This window comes from Hippocampus zosterae, chromosome 5, assembly GCF_025434085.1.
Source record: "Hippocampus zosterae strain Florida chromosome 5, ASM2543408v3, whole genome shotgun sequence".
In the NCBI taxonomy this organism is placed as follows: Eukaryota; Metazoa; Chordata; class Actinopteri; order Syngnathiformes; family Syngnathidae; genus Hippocampus; species Hippocampus zosterae.
The window spans coordinates 24,017,028-24,039,802 of NC_067455.1; the positions used below are offsets into that span (position 1 = coordinate 24,017,028).

Genomic DNA, 22,775 nt, shown 5'->3' on the forward strand with positions numbered 1-22,775 from the left:
TAAAGAAAAAGATCCACCATCTCCGCAAGTATGTTGGTGGTCCTGTAAGAAAGGCTCCAGTGTTTGAGTCCTAAATGACAGTGGTGAGAACCGGCAAATGCTCAGCGACCTTCCTGGTTGGCTTTCAGCGAGTTGGAACTGGAAAGTAATTGAGACTGAAGAAGGGTGTGGTTCATTTCCAACATTTAAAAGCTTTGTTAACTTTGCCATGAGAGGCAAAGGTAGCGTGCAATCTTGTGAATTCTTTCCATGCACTCAGAACAAATGATTCAGAGAAGATGTAACCTCGCAAGGCTTGAAATATTGCAGCAAAGACAAAAACAGTGCCGAAGAGGAAATAGAAAGAACAAAATGCGCCTTCTGTGTGAGATTTGTAAAATATATTTTTAGCGTGAAATTTGAATATGTTCTCGTAGTCTGTCAACTATGTTGATGTCTTGTTGCTTGAAATGTTGCTGCTGTGAAGAATTGTGTCTAATATCATTTCGCAAATGTTAGTTGGGAGTAACCTTTGCTAAAGGGGTCTTAAATGTTGCTTGCAGGCACCTTTCTTAAACATTTGTAGAATTCTAACGATCCTCCCCTCAAGGTACTGCTAGTTAATCTCATAGAAGAATGGGAAAGGAAATTTCCTTGACCAAAACAAGGAAGCATACATACATACATTTACCAAACCGCTTAATCCTCACGAAGGTCGCGGGGGTGCTGGAGCCTATCCCAGCTGTCGTGGGGCAGTAGGCGGGGGACACCCTGAATCGGTTGCCGGCCAATCGGAGGGCACGCAGAGACGAACAACCACCCACGCCCACACTCACACTTAGGGACAATTTAGAATGTTCAATCAGCCTACCATGCATGTCTTTGGAATGTGGGAGGAAACTGGAGTACCCGGAGAAAACCCACTCAGACACAGGGAGAACATGCAAACTCCACACAGGGAGGCCAGAGCTGGAATCGAACCCGGCACCTCTGCACTGTGAACTCAGCGTGATTAATCACTGGACTAACGGGCCGCCCCAACAAGGAAGCAGTGGTTCACTTTTTTTTTTCAACTTTGGACCCCATTATAAGAACTCTGGCCACTCCAGACATTCAAAACAGAGACAACTTTACCAGAGATGAAAGTGGACTTTTCTGAAAATCCAGGAAAAATAAATACACACACACACACACACACACACACACACACACACACACACACTTGGCCGATCACGCATGAATCAGTTTACACAAAACGCTATTCAAATACTCGACAATCAATGACTAATCTTCCTTTTGTGTGCACATGTGCACCCTTTATGGCTTCCCTTCTTGACGAAATTTCGATATCTCAGTGAAATAGCGAGGCCATGAGAATGCAAGGTGAGGGCATTACTGTTGTGGCGACGCCACTCAAGTTCAGCGAGCCTCAGCAGTAGATAGTCCGCTGCTCCCTGCTGTGCGTGCTTCAGCGCGAACATGCACGCAAGCGAGTCTTTTGATTTCAACCAATCAGCGCCGACGCAACGACGACACAGACCCGACATCATACACGACAACATCGAAGCTAAACTAGCCGAGACGACACTCGAAGTCGGACGGACATGTTTTCCTGCCAATCTGTGTGTGTTCCCTTTTTGTCCAAATATATTTTTTACGACAACTGTCTTGTCCACGCTGTCTTTTATTCGTTCCACAGGGGTTTTTTAGCAAGTGTGTTTATAGAGACGAAAATCTCTTTACTGTAACTAGTGTTAGTGTCTCAACATGGCTATCCTCGTGAAAGCTAAAAAAACGAACTGAAACGCGTCTTCGTTTAATGTTGTCAACTCATATCCGGATTAATTTTAGGCAGATTTTCCTCAATTCTCCAGAGAGATTTTAATAAAAAAAAATTGAAAAACCCGGAATTCCGGGAAAATCCGGAGGACTTTCATCTCTGCCACTTTCTTTACTTTTGTAACACATTTAGGCTATTTTTTGTATGAAAATGTCGGTTAAATTTGTTCTAAATTAAGTGTGCCACTCAAATAAATATCATTTTATTTTATTTTAACCTCGAGGATTTTTTTGGTTTAGTTTTTAGTTTGCATACATGTGCAGCTATCTAGGTGATTTGTGTTGACGATAGTTCGCTAGTTGCTCGTAGATGAGCTCATACTCCAAATCAAACTAGCAATGCAACTGAAACCATAGTTGCCCGATCAGTATAACACATCTCAGTTCGCACAAATTCAACTTCATACCCAATTATATCAACAAGTGACGACTAACGCTACATTCTAGGAGCTAGTACATGAGACAGTATTACTTTGGTGTCGGTTTGTTTTTGTTGGAAGTCTATAGCTGTTGTTTTTCTAACTCTTTGTTAATTTACCAAGATGTCTTTGTGGTGAGCTCTGATGTGTCTCTTCAATAGAGTGACAATTGTTGTGGCAATGTGGTTGTATGCGGAAAAAAAAACAAACTGCCTCTGATACTTGAGCTAATATGCAGCTGATCTGATTTTTGGTGCAAAATTATAAAATGTTTCCACATACCCCCAATTTGGTCACATATGGTTATTGCTGTTTGGTGCAATGAGTACAGTACTTGCATTATTTTCCACGCAGCAATCAATCATTGAATGCAAGCAACAAAACAAAAAAACCCTTAAATGAAAACAAACTCGTAAAGGTTTCACTCATTGTAGCAAGGGATACCATTATTTCAAGTGATAACTATTGGCACAACAGTTAAATAACTGAGGAGGAGAAGGAGAAAGAATTTGACAAAATCATACATTTGTGTCATCTCTGTTCATGAACTAAAATGTCCATATATATTAGCCCAGTCTTAATTTAGTGAGCTGCATTTTTGTTTACTCTTCATTAGGCCATGAAAATGCATCCTAATTTAGTCCAAGTTATTATTTTTTTATTAATGGGGTTTTTAGTCTCATCTGGTCTAGTTTTCATCCGGTGAAAAATCTACATTTGTCACATTTCGGTTTTTCGGTCTGGCCAGCAGGTGGCAGGAGCGGTCTCTCTAGCACACCTGCTGGCAATCATTAATCAATAGAGACACTATTTAAGGACTCCTACGTTCGACACCTGTTGTGGGAGTATTGTTTTTGGCATTGCTTACCTCATTGCTCATTGACTAGTGGCTTTTGACCTCGTCGTGTTTTCGCGTGTTCGTCTCTGTACCAAGTTTGTGTGTGAGTACCATTTTGTTTTGATGATCTGGCTTTTCTTGCGTGTACAAAGTGTTACATTGTTTTTCGTTCGTAGTTTGTGGGCTTTACTTCCTTTTTCTTGCCCTTTTGTGCAAGCACTTTTTGTTAGTCGCTTTTGATTTACCTCCTGGTCCGCATTGTGGACCAGCGCTTTATGTTCTCGCTTATTTTCGGTTTGGACATTAAATTGTCTTACTTCGGAGACCTTGTTTTTGTCTACGTTTTTTGGATCCCCCTCCCTAACTCGGTTTACCCGAGTTCGTAACAGAATACTCCCACCATAATGGATCCTGTAGACATTAACAAGATCATGACCGCCTTGACCAGCCAGGGGCAATTAGTGGGCCAGCAACGACAGGAGCTCTCGGAGCTCCGGGAGGCAGTCGCCGTCCTAGCCCAGCGGCTGGAGATATTGTGTTCCCAAGGGGAACACGCGACCCCCCGAGAAACGCCACCCCCAAGGGTCCCGGCGGCTTCATCCGGGACACCCTCTTCCCCGATCATGGGGCGAGAGCCCAATCTCCCCCACCCCCCTCGCTACGGGGGAGAACAGGCTCTCTGCAAGCATTTTTTACACCAGTGCTCTCTGATATTCGACCAACAACCAGCTACGTACGAGAAAGATAGCACGAAGGTGGCGTTCATTATGAGCCTGTTGACTGGTCAGGCGGCGTCTTGGGCAGTAGAGATCAGCAATGCTCAACCCGGGCTTCGGTCTTCCTACCCAGAGTTTGTCGCCGAGTTCCGGCGCGTATTTCAACATCCGGTTATGGGAAGGGAGGCCGAAGGTCGGCTATTAGCTATTCGGCAAGGACGACAATCCGTTGCCGAATACTCCATCTCTTTTCGCATTTTGGCCGCCCGTAGCGGTTACGGGGACCGCGCCCTGTGTGGTTTGTTTCGCCGCGGGTTAAGTGCGGCGTTAAAGGACGAACTGGCAACCCGCGACGATAGCCGCAACTTGGAGGAGCTCATCGATTTGGCCCTCATTGTGGACAACCGCATGCGGGAGCGTGAGAGGGAACGTACGGAAGAGCGAGGAACTACCCGTGTCCCACCCCGACGTACGGGTCGTCGGCCGGCTGAGCACGAGTCCTGGCGACCACCCGGACCCGAGCGTCATTCGTGTTCCGATCCAGCCGACGCAGAGGAGGAGCCCATGCAACTGGGAGGCGGACGCCTGGGACCAGCGGAGAGAGAGCGTCGGATTCGGGATCGAGCCTGCTTCTACTGCGGCCAATCTGGACACCGGGCTTCCAACTGTTCCTTGACACCGTCCCGCCCGTCCGGGCGCCCCGAAAACTGTGAGTTTGTGCCCGATACTGCGCCACGTGAGTCGAGACGGGAGGAGGTCCATCCGGGACATCCACCAAGACTCGAGTTGGACGGAACTCTTTATGGTCCGTTACGGGTCATTTCTTTTCGGGCCTTGGTGGACTCTGGGGCGGACAATTGTTTTGTAGACCCCAGCCTAGCTAAGGAACTGGGTTGCCAGGTTGAGGTCCTAAGGGAGACAAAGCGGGTTCACGATCTTGATGGGCGACTCCTGGCGGAAGTGAAAGAAATCACCGCGCCGGTGAAACTAACATTATCAGGCAATCACATCGAATACCGTAGATTCTATATCATGCGGTCTCGATCCGTACCGTTAGTGTTGGGGTTGCCGTGGCTGCGCGAACATAACCCGGTCATTTCCTGGGAACGTCCGGCAATCGAGAGTTGGCGCGCATTTTGTTATACTCACTGTTTGCGCTCGGCGGCAGAAAAGAGGGGGCCGACCCGGAACGAGCCACCAGAAGTTATTTGTTTAGATAAGGTTCCGCGTATTTACCATGACCTACGCCAAGTGTTTAGTAAAGACCGTGCCCAGTCCTTGCCGCCTCACCGGCCGTACGACTGCGCCATCGATCTTTTGGAGAACGCCTTACTCCCGAATTCCCGTCTATATCAGGTCTCTCAGCCGGAACAAGAGGCGCTGAGAGAATATATCGATAGCTCACGCTCGGCTGGCCTCATTCGGCCGTCTAAATCCCCGTTGGGGGCCGGATTCTTCTTCATCGAAAAGAAAGACAAGACGTTACGCCCGTGTGTCGATTATCGGGGCCTGAACGAGATCACCATCAAGAACAAATACCCACTTCCGTTATTAGATTCGGCGTTCGCCCCCCTCCAATCCGCCACTATATTCTCCAAACTCGATTTACGAAGCGCTTACCATCTGGTCCGTATTCGTGAGGGGGACGAATGGAAGACGGCATTTAAGACCCCATTAGGGCACTTCGAATACCTAGTCATGCCATTTGGGCTGACCAACGCGCCCGCAGTATTTCAGTGTCTCATTAACGACGTATTAAGAGATTTTCTGAACCTGTTTTGTTTTGTTTATTTAGATGACATCTTAATTTTCTCTCGGACTCTTGCAGAACATCAACACCATGTCAGGCTGGTTTTGCAGCGTCTACTAGAGAACCGGTTATTCGTAAAAGCAGAAAAGTGCGAGTTTCACGTCGAGTCCATCTCCTTTCTGGGGTTTATTATCGAGAAGGGTCAGCTGAGAGCTGATGATGCCAAAGTTAAGGCCGTGGTAGAGTGTCCCACGCCCACCAACAGAAAGCAGTTGCAACGTTTCCTGGGTTTCGCTAATTTTTACCACCGCTTCATTCGCAACTACAGCTAGAGAGCCCTGCCGTTGACCCGGCTAACCTCGGTCAAGATCCCCTTTAGGTGGGACACTGATGCTGACCACGCGTTCGCCGAATTAAAGAAAGCCTTCACGAACCCTCCAGTATTCCAGCATCCTAATCCCTTTATTCCGTTTGTCGTAGAGGTGGAGGCGTCGGAATCCGGCGTGGGGGCCGTCTTATCGCAGCGATCCCCAGTCAACCAAAGACTTCTCCCCTGCGCCTTCTTCTCTCGTCGCCTCAGCCCAGCAGAAGCCAACTACGACGTGGGGAACCGCGAACTGCTAGCCGTCGTTTTGGCATTACAAGAATGGCGACATTGGCTCGAAGGTACTGAAGAGCCATTCACGGTGTACACTGATCACAAGAACCTTGCCTACATCCGGTCAGCCAAGAGACTAAACTCCCGCCAAGCACGGTGGGCGCTTCTCCTCACTCGCTTCAACTTCACGCTCACCTACTGCCCGGGCTCAAAGAACATTAAACCGGATGCCCTCTCCCGCATCCATGACCCTGCGGAGAGGGACAACGAACCCCAAAGCATTGTTCCGGACCATTGTATTGTGGGGGCACTGAGGTGGGCCGTCGAACGTAAGGTCAAGGAGGCCCAGAACGGAGTTCAAGTCCCGGCTGGTTGTCCGACCGGGAGACTGTTTGTGCCCCCACCTCTGCGCGCAGAGGTGTTACAGTGGGGGCACACTTCTAAGGTGGCATGCCATCCAGGGGTGAACCGGACCTTGGACCTCGTGTCGCAGCGGTTTTGGTGGCCGGAGCTACGCAAGGATACCCAGGACTATATCAAGGCGTCCCACCAACTGCCGGCTGGTTTGCTGCAACCGCTGCCTACCCCTTCTCGACCATGGTCCCACATTTCCCTGAATTTTGTCACCGGCCTGCCTCCTTCCCGGGGAAAATCCGTCATACTCACCATAGTTGACCGCTTCTCTAAATCTGCCCATTTTGTTGCGTTGTCCAATCTGCCCTCTGCTCAGGAAACCGCCGACCTCCTAGTGAGACACGTCTTCCGTCTTCATGGAATTCCGGTGGACATTGTGTCAGACCGGGGCCCTCAATTCATCTCCAGGGTTTGGAAACGTTTCTGCCAGGCCATGGGGGCCACGGCGAGTCTGTCTTCCGGATACCACCCACAGTCCAATGGTCAAACGGAGCGCATGAACCAAGATTTGGAGGCAGCTCTGCGCTGCGTTTGCCTCGATCGCCCCTCCTCGTGGTCGGTCCACCTGCCTTGGGTGGAATACGCCCACAACACCCTCGTCTCATCAGCGACCGGTCGGTCTCCTTTCATGGCAGCATATGGTTATCAACCTCCTCTGTTTCCTTCTCAGGAGGGTCAGGTGGAACTCCCTTCCATACAGCTGCATCTACGACGGGCCCATCGCGTATGGAAGGAGACCAGAGCAGCACTGTCACGCACGGCTCAGCGGAACCAGCAGATCGCTGACTGTCGCCGACGCCCAGCACCCAGCTATCAGGTGGGACAGAAGGTGTGGCTGGCAACTAAGGATCTACGACTCGCAGGTACATCTCGCAAGTTGGGGCCACGCTTCACTGGACCGTTCGAGGTGGAATCGGTCCTCAGCCCCGTCTCCGTCAAGCTCCGACTGCCGCCCACCATGAAGGTCCACCCCGTGTTCCATGTTTCCCTGTTGAAGCCGGTGGCCACCAGTCCCCTGGCTCCTCCGCCCACGTCGCCGCCTCCTCCACAAATCGTTGACGGTGAACCAGTGTACACCGTGCGTGAAATCTTGGACTCTCGGCGCAGGGGTAGGGGTTATCAGTATTTGGTTGACTGGGAAGGCTACGGCCCAGAGGATCGGCAGTGGGTCCCCGGCTCCTGGATCTTAGACCCGTCCCTGCTTCGGGCATTCCATGCAGCGCACCCGTCGAAGCCGGGTGGTCCGCCAGGAGGCGTCCGTTGAGGGGGGGGGTACTGTCACATTTCGGTTTTTCGGTCTGGCCAGCTGGTGGCAGGAGCGGTCTCTCTAGCACACCTGCTGGCAATCATTAATCAATAGAGACACTATTTAAGGACTCCTACGTTCGACACCTGTTGTGGGAGTATTATTTTTGGCATTGCTTACCCCATTGCTCATTGACTAGTGGCTTTTGACCTCGTCGTGTTTTCGCGTGTTCGTCTCGGTACCAAGTTTGTGTGTGAGTACCATTTTGTTTTGATGATCTGGCTTTTCTTGCGTGTACAAAGTGTTACATTGTTTTTCGTTCGTAGTTTGTGGGCTTTACTTCCTTTTTCTTGCCCTTTTGTGCAAGCACTTTTTGTTAGTTGCTTTTGATTTACCTCCTGGTCCGCATTGTGGACCAGCGCTTTATGTTCTCGCTTATTTTCGGTTTGGGCATTAAATTGTCTTACTTCGGGGACCTTGTTTTTGTCTACGTTTTTTGGATCCTCCTCCCTAACTCGGTTTACCCGAGTTCGTAACAACATTGATGAAAATATTTTTGTGCAGTTTTAATTAACGAAATGAGCACTACCTATAACAGCCTATCAATTGTGAATTGTTGATTTCAACATAAATGTACAAAATGCTGTCAGGATGGTGAGGCTTGTAATTACATTTTTGTCAATGTCATAGGAAGCTGAGGGGAGAATAAAGACTTTAACATCTCATTAATGTGCACAATTATGTTGTCTAATGTGATTCTATTAGTGTGTGTGCGCGTGTGCGTGTGCATGTGTGTGTGTGTGTGTACCTGAGCAATGGGGCAGCGGGCCACTCCAATGGCCATGAAGCTGACAAGTGAGTAATGAGTCTCCCACGAGCTGGCGGTCTCCAGAGCAGGAATATTGCACCGTAGAGCCAAAGGTGAACTTTTCTCCAATCATAACTCCGTGTGGAGGACATCCTGGGTGTCCGCAGTTCACCTCTGCAGAGAGTGAGCAGTCAAAAATAAGAATATCCTCGCTGCTCATCTTTAAAGCCCTCCTCAAAACTCACTTGTATTCTTTGGCGTTCGACTCAGCATGATTTGTCCTTGATTTTACTGCTTGGTGCTTTCCACCGCCTTTATTACCGATTCGTCTTACTGTTTATTGTGTATGTTAAATCGCTTCATGTACAGCACTTTGTATGCAGCGATGGCTGTTCGAAAGTGCTCTATAAATACTGTTGACTTGACTTGACTTGAAAAAACAAATGGATGGAAGAATTGCGATTGCATGGCTCAGTGCCTTTCATAAAACAGAAATCCATACAGGCAGTACTGTATGTGACACAATTTCATTGTTCTTAAACACCCACCGGATTGCTAAAAAAAGAAAAATAAGCTTTACACATACTGCTCCTTTATTTGGCCCCACTGAGGTGCACTGGAGTAGGTACGGAGTAAGAGCAGTTCATCAGCATATCCACAAGTAAACCTTTATTATTATTATTATTATTATTATTTTGTCTCTGCAGAATACAGGACAGTTTTAATTGGAAAACGTTTGTGTATTTTCTAAAAATTACTCTCATCTTGTTTTATCCTGGCTTATTGTAACCTACATCATTAGTTGTACTTCGTTAGTCGGGCGCCATTTTTTTGTCAATAAATACCTTTTGTCCAAAACTTTTATCTGAGTCTGCATTTGCAGAATCTGACTCTGTCCGGATCTTTCCGTACACATGATAAAATGTACGGTCTACTGATTGCATGTATATTTTGAAGGTCACTAGCCATGCACTGTATTGGTAGTTATTCTTGAGTTTGTGCTGGTTAATTACCACTGTCGAATACAAGTTAACGTCTTTGTTACCGATTTGTTGCTTTACTGTTGTATATGTTAGTTGTTCCATGTACAGCCCTTTGTATGCAGCGATGGCTGTTTGAAAGTGCTCTATAAATACAGTTGAGATGAGTTGAGGTAATTTCCCTAAAATCCAATTGATCGCCATCAGCCATTAATACCTTTGGTTGGAATACATTGTGTCCCTTGCATTTTTATATAGTTAGAAGAATTTTGTCGTTTGCAAAAATGTGAAGTCGTTTCTCTCAGCATGGGAGGAACATTACAATCTCAAATAATGCTGCACATACATTCGAACACAAGAGGCTAATTTTCAAAATTGTTGCACTTTGAAAAAGCATTCCACTCTATTACTTAGATACGAGATGAGCAACAATTTTCAGAAAAGGCTCCCAGTCGAACCATTTATGTACACTGTTCACAATTGAGAGCAGAATAAAGAAGAAATGATAGACACAGTAAAACTGGATATGAGAGTGAAAGACAGACGGAAAGAGAGAGAGAAAATCAAAAGACAAATGATATTTGGTAAATCCAAAAAGAAAGAAAAAAATAAAAATAAAAACAGAAAAATGACAAAGGGAAGGACATAAAAATGAAAGAAAGATAATGAAAAAAGGTAAATAAAAGTGAACAAAAGAAACACAAAAAAGGAAAAAAGAAAATCAAGAAAGAATGACAGACAGCAAAAATGGGGAAAAACTGAATGTAAATGAACAAATAAAAGAAACAGGAAAGCAAGCAAGACAAAATATGAAAAAATACACAAAAAAAGGAAAACTAAAGATTGAAAGAAAGAAAAAAGAGGGAAAGGAAAATGAAAGAAGGAAAAAAAGAAAACAAAAAAAGAAAAAAACAAGAAAGAACACAGAAGAAAGAAAGAAAAATACAAAATAAATAAAAACAAAAGAGCAGAAGAAAGCAAAAGAGCAAAAGAAAGAAAAAAAACAAAGGAAAAACAAGAAATATAGAAACAAAAAGAGAAAGAAATGAAAGGAAGAATAGACCATCCAAAACAAAATAAAGAAAATCTAAGAAAACAAAAGAATAAAAGAAAGAAATAAACAAGAAATAACAAAATAAATAAATAAAGAAAGACGGAACGAAAGCATGAATAATTGTTAAATTAACCACAGTACCGATGCATTCTGGCAGAGGTTTGTCCCAGTGGCCAACTGGTTGGCAGGTTAGCACCGAGGAGCCAAACAGGTCATATCCAGGGTTGCAATTGTAGAACACCACACTGCCAAATGTAAAGTTGCCGTGCTCAATCTTGCTTTCACGGATTGAATTGGCAGGGATGCCAGGGTCTGTGCAATTCACCACTGTATGGAAAACAAAAAGAAAAAAAAATGTACCGGTTGGTTGCTTTTTATGAGAGCTCAAACAAATTCGAGGCATTTGGGAATCACAACAAAAAAAATTTTTAAAAATTCTGGAGGCATCATTTTTGCCTTGAGTACCGAATACCCACTTATTTTCATGGACATTACCAAGACCAAAAACTATGGGGAGAGATTTCTCTAAAGTCTTACTCATGTTTCTAGAGAGAAAAATAGTGTGCTGCTCCACACAGTTTAAATGTAAGTATAAAATGAAAGACCGTTGGTGAAAATGTGTTTTAGTTGTCTTCAGCACGATTGACCAAGATTTTTTTTGTTGTTGTTATTGTTGGTGTTTTTAATCTGCATACCCGACTTTTCAACTGAATTTTGATTTGGCTATCCGGATATTAATTAAAATATAAAAAAAACTAAACAAAAAAAAACATTTATTTATGGTATTCAACCTTTATTTATCCAGGTAAGGCTATTGCAAACAGATTATTATTTGTGATATCAACCTGGCGAAGAGACAGCAGACAAGAGGAAAACTAAGCAAAATACAAGCAAAAGTAAAGACAGGCTTTGAGAAGTAAAATAATATGCAGCGCGAAACAACTGTTCCAGGGGGGTCAAACTCATGTTTGTTGCAGGCCACATCGTAGTTAGGCTATCCCTCAGAGGACCATTATAAATGTGAGCCCATATAAATACATGGTCGCCTGATATACACGGTGTCCATAAAGTATCTTTACCATTTCAAAAATGTATTAAAAACGCAATTGATTAGATATTTTACTCAGATTTGTTCTATTGTATTCAGTGTTTATTAAAGGTTGTTGTTGTTTTTTTTTTTTTACCTCTTTGAATACACTTCTGCATGGGCACCATGAGTTGCATGAAGCACATCAAGACGGGACTCAATTTTTTGCCCTGTTCGCTGTAGCATAGCCTCACCAATTGTGGCAATGGCATCAGTCATCCTTTGCTTTAGGTCAGTAATGTCCCTTATCTTTGTTCGATACACGATATCTTTAACATCACCCCATAGAAAGAAGTCCAGGGGAGCGATATCTGGTGAACGTGGCGGCCAAGGAATTGGCCAATCCCTCCCAATCCACCGGTCTGGAAATGTTTGATTGAGGAACCCACGAACATGCAACCCCCAATGTGGTGGTGCACCATCTTTCTGAAAAATGATGGTTGGTTGAAGGTCATTCAGTTGTGGTGCCACATATTCAGCTAAAAGGTAAAGGTAAACATTTGTAGTGTGTCTTGTTGAAGAAAAATGGACCAATTATTCGATTGCACATGATCCCACACCACAAATACAATGTGATTTAAAAAAAAAAAACTTTAATAAACACTGAATACAATAGAACAAATCTGAATAAAATATCCAATAAATTGCATTTTTAATAAATGTTTGAAATGGTGAAAAGAGACTTATGTATACCCTGTATTACACACAAATCTAATTTTAAAATGAAGCCATTTTTTTAGAGCTGTCAGTTCAGCGCGTTTTTATTGGCATTAATTTAAATGAATTTTAACGGGATATCATTTTTTCTCGCGAGATTAACGCGGCACACGTCACAGCGGATGTTACATTGCTCTATAAATAAACCAGAAAAAAAACAACAAGCGCTCTGCATAGGTCCACACGCGTTTGTTTTGCCAGCCACGGCAGCGTGAGACACCAAATATGGATACTTAAAGAGTTTATGAATGGAAAGTTTACTTTTAAAAAGTTGCCAGATTGCTCCACTGACAAGACCAAAGTTATCTGTATCATAGAGGTATGCGATGTATGCCACTGACGCGATTGTTACTTGTTTAGAACTATTTTGTGTGGAAGGTTACAGTGTTCTGTGTTCATATAAATAGTGCGGGCGGAGCTTCTCTGTGTTCGTCTGACAGTGACGGTGCGCTGAGACGGTGACATGACAGCGAAAGTTCAGCGGTGCAGTGGTAGCGACCTTGCAAAAATAAAATGTCTCCAGTGTTGTCATTGAAACAAGTGCAGTCATCCGAAATGATGTCTACACAAAACCGTGGAGAGACTTCCGCGCAAGAAGGACCAACAGAATCAACATAGCCTGACTGCTGTGTTCAAAGCAAACTTGAGAAAAACAAAGTATGCAACCATGGCTTAAATCCACTATAGGCTGAGTACTAGTTTACTTACTTAGATGTGCACTTTATATTGTTAGATTGCTCTGTTTCGATTCCATAAAAAGAGCTGGTAAAGCAGCTGTTGTGTGACAAAATATGTTTTTCACTGTTGTTGATGGACAGTAATATTGTGTGAGAGATTATGTGTGAATAACTGCTCCAAGTGAAAAATGTTCATGTAAAATTGAAAATCAAAATTTGTGATTTCAGTAAATATTTGCATTTTGCACATAGAAAACTGATTCATGATTCCATGTTGATGAGAGCATTAAAATGGGGAAAAATAGGACAGAAAAATACAAAAGAAAATTCACAAACGATCAAAAGTGCGTGAGTAATCATGATAAATTTTTAGTGAATTTGAGTTAATTATGACAATTACATTTTTAATTGCACCCTCAGTCACCTTACCATCGTGGAGGGGTTTGTGTGTCTCTATGATCCCAGGAACAAAGTAGTCTGTGGCTTTCGGCCCCTCGCAGGGTCGGCCATGGCAAACAGGTTCTAGGTGAGGCACCAGACCAAGCACAGCTCTCAGACCCCTTATGAATAAAAATGTTGGACTTTTACCTTGCCGGTCACTGGCCTGGAGGTGGGGCTCGCGAGCCTGCACCCATGAGGCCTAGCCATGCACAGCCAGAAAGGGCAACTTGTGTCCCACATCCCAAGCTCACGACTTGTGGGATGGCTCGAAGGGGTCGGGTGCCCTGTGAGCTGAGCGGCGGTCTGACTCCCGGGTAGAGAAGCTAGCTTACCGGACCTGCAAGATCACCTCTCGGACAAGGAAGGAGCCTGAGCTGGTGTGTCAGGCAGACAAGTTCTGACTAGACATAGTCGGACTCACTTCTTACACACCTCTGGCTCTGGTACCACTCCTCTTGAGGGGGCTCAGACTCTCCCACTCTGGATTTGCCCATGGTGAGACGCGTAGAGCAGGTGTGGGCATAATTATTGTCCCCTGGCTTGAAGCCTGTACGTTGAGGTTGACCCCATTGTAGCACAGGATAGCCTCCTTCAGCCTCAGGGTAAGGTCCTGACTGTTGCTGCTGCTTAAACACCAAACAGCAGCGAAGAGTACCCACCCTTTTTGGAGTGGAGGGTGTGCTGGAGAGCTTTCCCCCTGGAGACTGCCTTATTCTGTTGGGGGCCCTCAATGCTCACGTGTGCAATTTTTGAACATGTTTCAAAATTTCCCTCCAAAAGGAAAAACAAAAATAAAGTGTGCAGAACATCTGATGACTTTTTAGCTAAGATCTCTGGCGAGAAGGTAACATTCACTGCCTTCGCAAATACTGGCAATTTTTCACCACTCAGTGGATAGGGGCTTTTACTGGACCTTTGAGCTTGTCACAGATTGAGACCCTGGATAAAAGGTAGACCATGGATAGACAGATGGATTGATTATGTCGATGCATGTGATTTGCCTTAGCAGGCCACATAAAATGCTGTTGTGGGCCAGTTTTGGTCCCTAAGCCTTGACTTTGACACCTGTGCTTTATTAGGCTGCTTTGTGTGTTTTAACAAAAGGTTATAGCAACTTAAAACATGTTAGCTGCATCCTCAATAATATGCACACAATATTGTCGGTTAAATCAAAAAGCAAAGCATGAGAACATTTTCACATCTCATTTCGGTGTGCTGCCTTAACTACATCAACCAAGACCATTTTGTTTCAACATGACATGACAGAAAGAGGCATCACTAAAGAAACTTTCAAATTTTGATCCCCTTTCACCCCTTTTTTGATGCCTCATTTGAATATACAGCACATGCACCCTTGTTCATATCAGCAAAATTAAAATAGATTTACATGACCCGAGGAATATATTTTTTTTCCAACGGTGACAACTGGGTCTGAGCTATCTTAAGCACAGACAATGAAAGGGACATCAGACACTTTTTTCCTGAAAACAAAAGTACTGAAAGTGTCAATTGCACACAAATTTGCAAGCATCCATTTTCAGAGTAGCTAAATCTTCAAAACGCCGCTGCTGACAAGGATTTATAGGCCACTGAAAAACAATGAGGGTGAAATTAAGTTCAGCGCAACATCAAATTGTTTCAAAAATGCAAATGCTCTGCAGAGTTGGCTGAATGTGAGTAATTATAGCTACTTACAGACAGATTTTGACATCAGAAATCCTAATGACAGATGAATATGAACATTTTGTTTAATATCTATGTTTGCCTTTATGGAGTCATTTATACCACAGAATTAAACTCACAACTCAACTCGTAAAGCTTTGTAGTTTTGAACTGCAACTATGATCCCCAATTGGATTTTTTTTAAACCTACCGACCCCTAAAAAGTCCAACAGTTTCTTCTTCCTAAAATAGGAAAATTACAGGAAACTGGGAAACTCATAGTTGTTATGTTGAAACAGCGACATATTAAGTGTTAAGCCTAAACACCCGGCATGTTCAGTAAGGCTGTTGCCGATATAGACTTGTGGTCGATTTTATTTTACCACTGAAGTTGGTAAAATAAAAATACAAACTGAATACAATTATTGCAAATGTTTTTTCAACCTATATTGAATTGAATCAGGGATGAGAATGGCTAGTGATGAAAGAAAAACAGTAAATCAGCCAGGGGTCTGTGGGCTGCAGGCCCCCAGTGGGGTACAGGTGCAATGTCCCGGATGGGGCACAGGGGGGCAAAGCCCCCAGAAGCTAATGGGTTTTAGAGATTTTAAAGCATTAAAACCATTAATTTTATCACAACTAAATTTTACAATTTTTTTTGAAATACCATTCCCTATTTGCTTACAAAATTGGCACTTTAAACTAAACATGCTAAAGATGACGTGTATTCAATGTACAGTACACACTACTTGAAACTTCATAGAAAAAAATCCCAAGATTGCTCACTATTCTTTCAAGTGACTGAAAATTTGACATAGACCTTTGTGTTATATTGCTTATGCATTCCTGGTGAGCACCAACATGTAACTTTGCTGCTCAAAATCAAAACTAAAATAGGTAGCACATTCCCTGACATATTTAAGATTTGTTAATTACTGGTATTCATAAAATGTTGTGTAAATGTGATAAAAAGCTGTTGATTCTTATGTCATATAGTGATAGTGAAGTCCCAAACTGTTTATTATGTATGGGTTATGAATGCATTTTCCGTATAAAATGACATCGTCACACACTGTACACAGAGCTTCACCAGCGACATCAAGCTTTTTCATGAAATCCGACACAAGCACAGACAATGGTTCCTCTTTACTGGTTCCTACTACTGGGGACACCGTCAGCTTTCTCACCAACCAGTCCCATCGAAACATGTTTTTCAGATCCGCATCTATCTGACGCACGTTAGCTTTGTCAGAAGTCTCGATAACATTTGGCATTTGTTTAATACAGACTACATACGCAAGTAATTTCAATACACTACATCCCTTGTGCAAAACCATTCATAATTCGCGGAAAAGGGGTTTAGGATGGCGAACCTGAATTGGTTATGATTCTGCATTTGCCGATATAGCGACCAATCACAAGAAGTAAGACATTGTTTTTTAATTAACGCTTCACGAGAAAAAGCGGTATTCAAAATGGATGCTTGCAAAACTTTATTTGTAAACATTACGAGTCCCGAGTCTGCCGAAGACAAGTCCAGCAGCCCAGAAATAAACCCAGACCCCCTACACACACCCTAAAATGTTCTAACGGATTTGGAACCATATAAAAAAAGGTCCATTTTGACTGGAAAAAAGCGGAAAAATCTCATCTCTGTTGAATACACTACAACAGCACGACATTTAATGTTCAAACTGATAAACTTGATTTCTTATTCATGATTCAGTCATTCATTCTTTTGTGAATGACTATTCACTCGATTTGAAGTTGATCCCTGCAACACTTCGAACAAAAACATGGGATTGGGCACACATTGTGACATCAGCTTTCAACAATACTCATTAAACATTTGGGAACTGAGTATACTAATTGCTGAAGCTTTGTAGGTGAGATGTTTTCCCATTTCCTCTTGATGTACAACCTAATTTGCTCAATAATCTGGGGTCTAGGTTGACACATTTTGAACTACCGGTACATATTTTCAAAGAGAGACAAATCTGGACTGCTGGCAGACTCTTTTACGACAAAACCATGATTTTGTAAAATATTCAGAATTGGCTTCAGATTGTCTTGTGAAATAAACAGGGACGGCCCTGAAAAAATATGTTGCTTGAATTTCTGCATATGTTACTCTAAAACCCATATGTACCTTTCAGCATTAAGTGACTTGACAAACAATGTCACAGATGCTGGCTTTTCAACTTTTCGCAAAAAAAATCTGGGTAGTCCTTTTCCTCTTGGGCTCCAAAGAACACGGCATCCATGATTTCCACAACCGGTTTGAAATGTAGACGCGTCAAAAGACAATACACTTTTCTTTCTTCAATCAATCCATCTTAGATTACCTGGGCCCAGAGAAGCATGGGTGATGTTGATACATGGCTTTCACTTTGCACTGTACAGTTTTTACTTGCGTTTATAGTACTGTGTCAACTCAAAATGGTTTTCTGCAGTGTTCCTGAGCCCTCGTGGCAATATCCTTTTACACAATAATCCTGTTTTTTAATGTGGTGCTGTCTGAGGGATTGAATGTCAAGGGAATGTTGGTGTTCGACCTTACTGCTTATGTGCACAATTTCTTTTTCCAGCTTCACTGAATTTGTTGATGTCATTATGGACCACAGATATAAACTCCCGAAATTCCTTGCAATTCTATCTTGACAGATTTTCTGAAACTGTTGGACTACTGGCCTCATCTCATCCTTGCTTGTGAACAACTGAGCCTTTGGGGAATATTCCTGCCACCATGACACTCACCTGTTTCCAATTAATCTCTGCACTTGTGGAACATTCCAAACCGGTGTTTTGTTGCCAGAAAATGGATGGATGAATATATATATATACACAATAACATTAACCAGTTTGAACATTAAATATCTATATCCTCCTATAGCCTGCTCATGGCGATAGGTGTGCCTACCTCCTGTAGTTGACCTTTTAAACGTTTATTATAGCAAAAATAAACTAAAACATCATTCATGTGCCAATGCTATAAATGTCACCTCTACATGTTGCAGGCAGCTGGCTCCACTGGCGGCTAGCCTGGCACTGGGCTGAAGAAGGCCCCTCCAGGCTATAGCCTTTATTACAGGAGAAACGCACCACATCGTTGTAGTTATAGCCCTCGCCGATGGTTCGCCCATAGATGGGGCTGCCGGGATGGCCACACGTGACAGCTGGTATTGACAAATATCATCCAGAGACATGAGTGGAAGGTGGAGGAAGAAAGAGAAAGGGAAGAGGGGGAGTGTTGGGGAGAAAACGAGTGAAGGGAGAGCAATTTATTAAGAGGCGATCGTCGGGACTGGGGTAGGGGGGCTGACACTTTTATATCATAAAGGAATACCATTACCATAAAATTACCTTCACATCACAGCAGGGGAAATGAAGGATAATAATGATAAGTGTTCGTGGCGGGGGAGTAAAATGTGCCTTCTTTGTGAGTCAATAGGTGAGGGTCAGATTATCAGGACAACACCGCCACTTGTAGAACTCTCAAAAAATATGACATTGACTTTATTGAATATATGACTTTCTCATATTTTTGTCAGCAACAACATCCGTTGACTTGATTTGATTTACGTCCTTGTCCTTTACAGTGTCCTTGAGTGTTGTGAAAGGCGCTTACAAACGTGATGTATTATTATTATTATTATTACATCGTAACACTGGACAGCTGCTTCTTATGGTCATATACACCGGTAGATTATTTTGGATTGTGTGACTCAATTCTTCAAGTAAAAGCATTTTTTTACGGTCATTGTTTATTTTCTTTTAACACGGGCACAAATACATCACAAAAAAATACGCACAAGGCCCCATGTAATTCATTAGCCACTGGACTGCCAGAAGGACTAAGTACTTACGGATACACACTGGGAATTGTCCAGACCAGTTGTGGTCCTGTTGGCAGATCCGTACTGAGGAGCCAATGAGCCTAAATCCAGAGTTGCACTGGTAAACCACAGTGTCTCGATAACCGAAGTTCTCACCGATCACCTGCCCATTCACTATCTGCTCAGGAATGCCACAATGACCAGCTGGAGGAAGAAGATGATAGGAACATTAAAATCCAGGTACTGTACGTATCTAATTGCTGCTGCAAAACTCCTGGAGATTATAAGAAACTTTGATCATATTATACCAATACTCGCCAACTTGCAGTGGTAATTTTAACATACTGTTACCTAATCAAAACTATTCCGCCACCTGGCAACTTCCACTCTCCAAGATTTAGTGGGACACCATGTCCTAGTAACTTTGTGTGCAACACAGTGGTCTTTTGATGATTCTTAGAGCTGAAAAGTAGCCCTCAGGTTGAAGAGTGTATTTGGGCTCCAGGACTCTGGAATGTCCTACCTGACAAAACTATACCCGCTACCTCGGTAGATTTATTAAAATCTAAACTTGAGACTTCTTGCATTTAGTGAAACCTCATATAGGCTTGTTTTACATCAGCTTTTCCTTTCTCCTGACCCCTCCCTCCGTTTGGAGAAGGAGCAGTATGGATTCTGCACTGACCAACAAGAGCTGAAGTGGGCCACTTTCCCATGGGCATGACTACAGAGACTTCTGCATCGATCGATTGGGCCAAGTTCTGAGGAGGATCCACTTCTCCAATGGTGTCTTCATCTATTATATGCAAAACTTCATATATTAAATGGACTCCCAGATTGTCCTACTGGACTACTCGCGATAAATGTTGCCATGTCAGCATTCATTGCAGCCTTGTCAACCTTGAAGGGGGATTTCCTCCATCTGTCATCCATTCTGTTTTTAGATTGAGGATTTTGCTAGTATTTGTCAACTGTGGGCTTGTGAAGCCATTTGAGCCTCTCGTGACGAGCAGTTTAGCTGCGAACAAGGGAGTGTTTTCAAAGATGGTGAATGTTGCGCTCTTGTCAGTGGTCGCAAATGTTCGCCAAATGGTTGCCAGACATTCGTCAAAATTTTGTTTTTGCGTGTGTGTGTGTTCTTGTGGCAATGTGCAAAATTCCCTTGGGACAAGAAAAGTATGGGTGATCATCTGGCGAATGTTTGTCCAACATTTGCGACACAGAATGAATCCTGACAAACCCTGATGAGAATACAACATTTGCTACTGTGGAAAACATAATTGTTCTCAGCTTCGTGAGATAGGAGCTTAAACAAAGAAACAAACTTGACATCCTGCAGATAAACTACCACCTTCCAATTAATGGATGTTAAGCACACTGATGTCTTACTGCAGTGTTTTTCAAACCCTGTGCCGCGGCACACTGGAGACATTGTCAGGTATGCCGTTGGAAAATATCCAATTTGTATGCCTGTGCAGTCTATCACCCAGAAAGAAATTGTGCAGTACCCTCCCATACCACTAGGGAGCAGCTAGCCAATTAGTCTTGTGTTTCGACCACGAGAGACAAGCGAGTTTGTGCCGCATGAATGCAGGACGACAGTGAAACAATAAATTATTCAATGTTAAAAACAGTTATAGTAACAATATAATGTGTTAATAAAAAAAATAAGTGGGTTTTTTTCACATTTTCAGATAGATTTTTTTTCAATGAAATAAGTGTGCTTTGGCTTAAAAACGTTTGAAAAACACTGTCTTACTGAGTATCCAATGTTATTATCAAGGGTCTTCCTATCTCAAGGTAAACACTGGATTTAGATTTACTGATTCAGTCCATTTCTTCCAATGTATCTTTCTCAGTTTAAATACAGTGAAACTCCTCTACAACAAAATCATGTTTGCAGCTAGGAATTTTTCAGGGGACTTTTCACTATACCAAATTTGATTTCAGATGTAAACACACACACACACACGCGCACACAAAATGTATATGGGTATGTTTATTTGTATTTCAATAGTGCATAAGTATGATCATACACTTATTTTACACTTCATATCGCCAGCATAGAAAGAAAAAAATGGGATAGAAATGCGATATTTACAATCAGCATTCACTGACATCAATTTCTTGTTTTTACTTTGCTTCCTCCATCTTTCATTTTGATCACTTTTACCCTGTCTTCAAGCATCAGAGCTCTTCTTTTCTTAACTCCTTGGCATGCAAAGGTCCGTTTTGTACCCATTTTAGCAATTCAATGTTCGTGCTGCGTCTGAAACTAACAATAAAGAATACTTCCTGGACTAATGCGCATGTGTAAACCAGTGTGGTGGTTGCTGTTGCCATTTTGGAGCGAAGTAGTAGGAGTCACTGTGGCAGGCTGAGGTCGGATTAGACTTTTTGCAGAAGGCCTTTCGTTGTAGTGAATCTCGTTGTGAAGCAAAGGCAGAGAAAAAGGTTTCGTATAACGCAACAGGGGGACTTTTCGTTGTAGGGGGAGCAGAAAAGTGGTGTGAAGGTGTTTTCACACCAGGGGGTATTTTCACCCATGTAGGTTTCGTTTTCGAGGAGTTTCACTGTAGTCTACATTTTCATGGTTGGTCATTATTATTATGTTTTTCTTTCTTTGTTTAAAACAGCAATCACAATGTGACCTATTTTCTTGGGGCACCTACAACCACACACACATACACATAGACAAAGAAAACACTTTTTTTTAAGATATTCACACCAGTTCTGTATTGTACGTTTACTTTGAGTAAACGCAAGAACTCCAGCTCCACATCACAGAAGCAAGATAAATAAAAAAGCAAGATAAATAAAAACGCGTTTCTGTTGAGAACATCCATCCATCCATCCTATACCGCTTACCCGGGGCCGGGTCGCGGGGGCAACAGCTTTAGCAGGGAAGCCCAGACTTCCCTCTCCCCAGCTACTTCTTCCAGCTCTCCCCGGGGAATCCCGAGGCGTTCCCAGGCCAGCTGGGTGACATAGTCTCTCCAGCGTGTCCTGGGTCTTCCTCGGGGTCTCCTCCCGGTGGGACATGCCCGAAACACCTCACCAGGGAGGCGTTCAGGAGGCATCCGAATCAGATGACCAAGCTACCTCATCTTGCTCCTCTCGATGTGGAGGAGAAGCGGCTCGACTCTGAGCCCCTCCCGGATGACCAAGCTTCTCACCTTATCTCTAAGGGAGAGCCGGGACACCCTGCGGAGAAAACTCATTTCGGCCGCTTGTATCCGGGATCTCGTTCTTTCGGTCACGACCCATAGCTCGTGATCATAGATGAGGGTTGGAACGTAGATCGACTGGTAAATTGAAAGCTTCGCCCTTTGGCTCAGCTCCTTCTTCACCACGACAGACCGATACAACATCCGCATCAGAGCAGACACTGCACCGATCCACCTGTCGATCTCTCGCCCCCTCCTGCCCTCACTCGTGAACAAGACCCCAAGATACTTAAACTCCTCCACTTGGGGCAAGATCTCCCCCCTGACCCGGAGGGGGCACTGCACCCTTTTCCGACTGAGGACCATGGTTTCAGATTTGGAGGTGCTGATTTCCATCCCAACCGCTTCACACTCGGCTGCGAAACGCTCCAGTGAGAGTTGGAGAGCCCTGTTTGAAGGAGCCAACAGCACCACATCATCTGCAAAAAGCAAGGATGCAATACTGAGGCCACCAAAATAGACCCCCTCAACACTTCGGCTGCGCCTA

General features: G+C 43.6%; 1 protein-coding gene across 8 annotated transcripts in view; it reads right to left on the bottom strand.

Annotated features, from left to right (window-relative positions):
* Positions 1 to 22,775, bottom strand: part of LOC127600226 (CUB and sushi domain-containing protein 3-like) — a 782,730-nt gene that overhangs the window by 367,380 nt on the left and 392,575 nt on the right. For all 8 annotated transcript variants that reach the window (XR_007962299.1, XM_052064574.1, XM_052064571.1 and 5 more), the window contains 4 exons: positions 19,092 to 19,265; positions 18,228 to 18,401; positions 10,783 to 10,968; positions 8,608 to 8,781 (listed from right to left, as the gene is read on the bottom strand). Coding sequence is in view for 7 of the 8 variants with exons in the window: in XM_052064574.1 (XP_051920534.1) it covers positions 8,608 to 8,781; positions 10,783 to 10,968; positions 18,228 to 18,401; positions 19,092 to 19,265 (708 nt within the window). In the remaining variant the exon portion in view is untranslated. The remainder of the gene's footprint in view (positions 1 to 8,607; positions 8,782 to 10,782; positions 10,969 to 18,227; positions 18,402 to 19,091; positions 19,266 to 22,775) is intronic.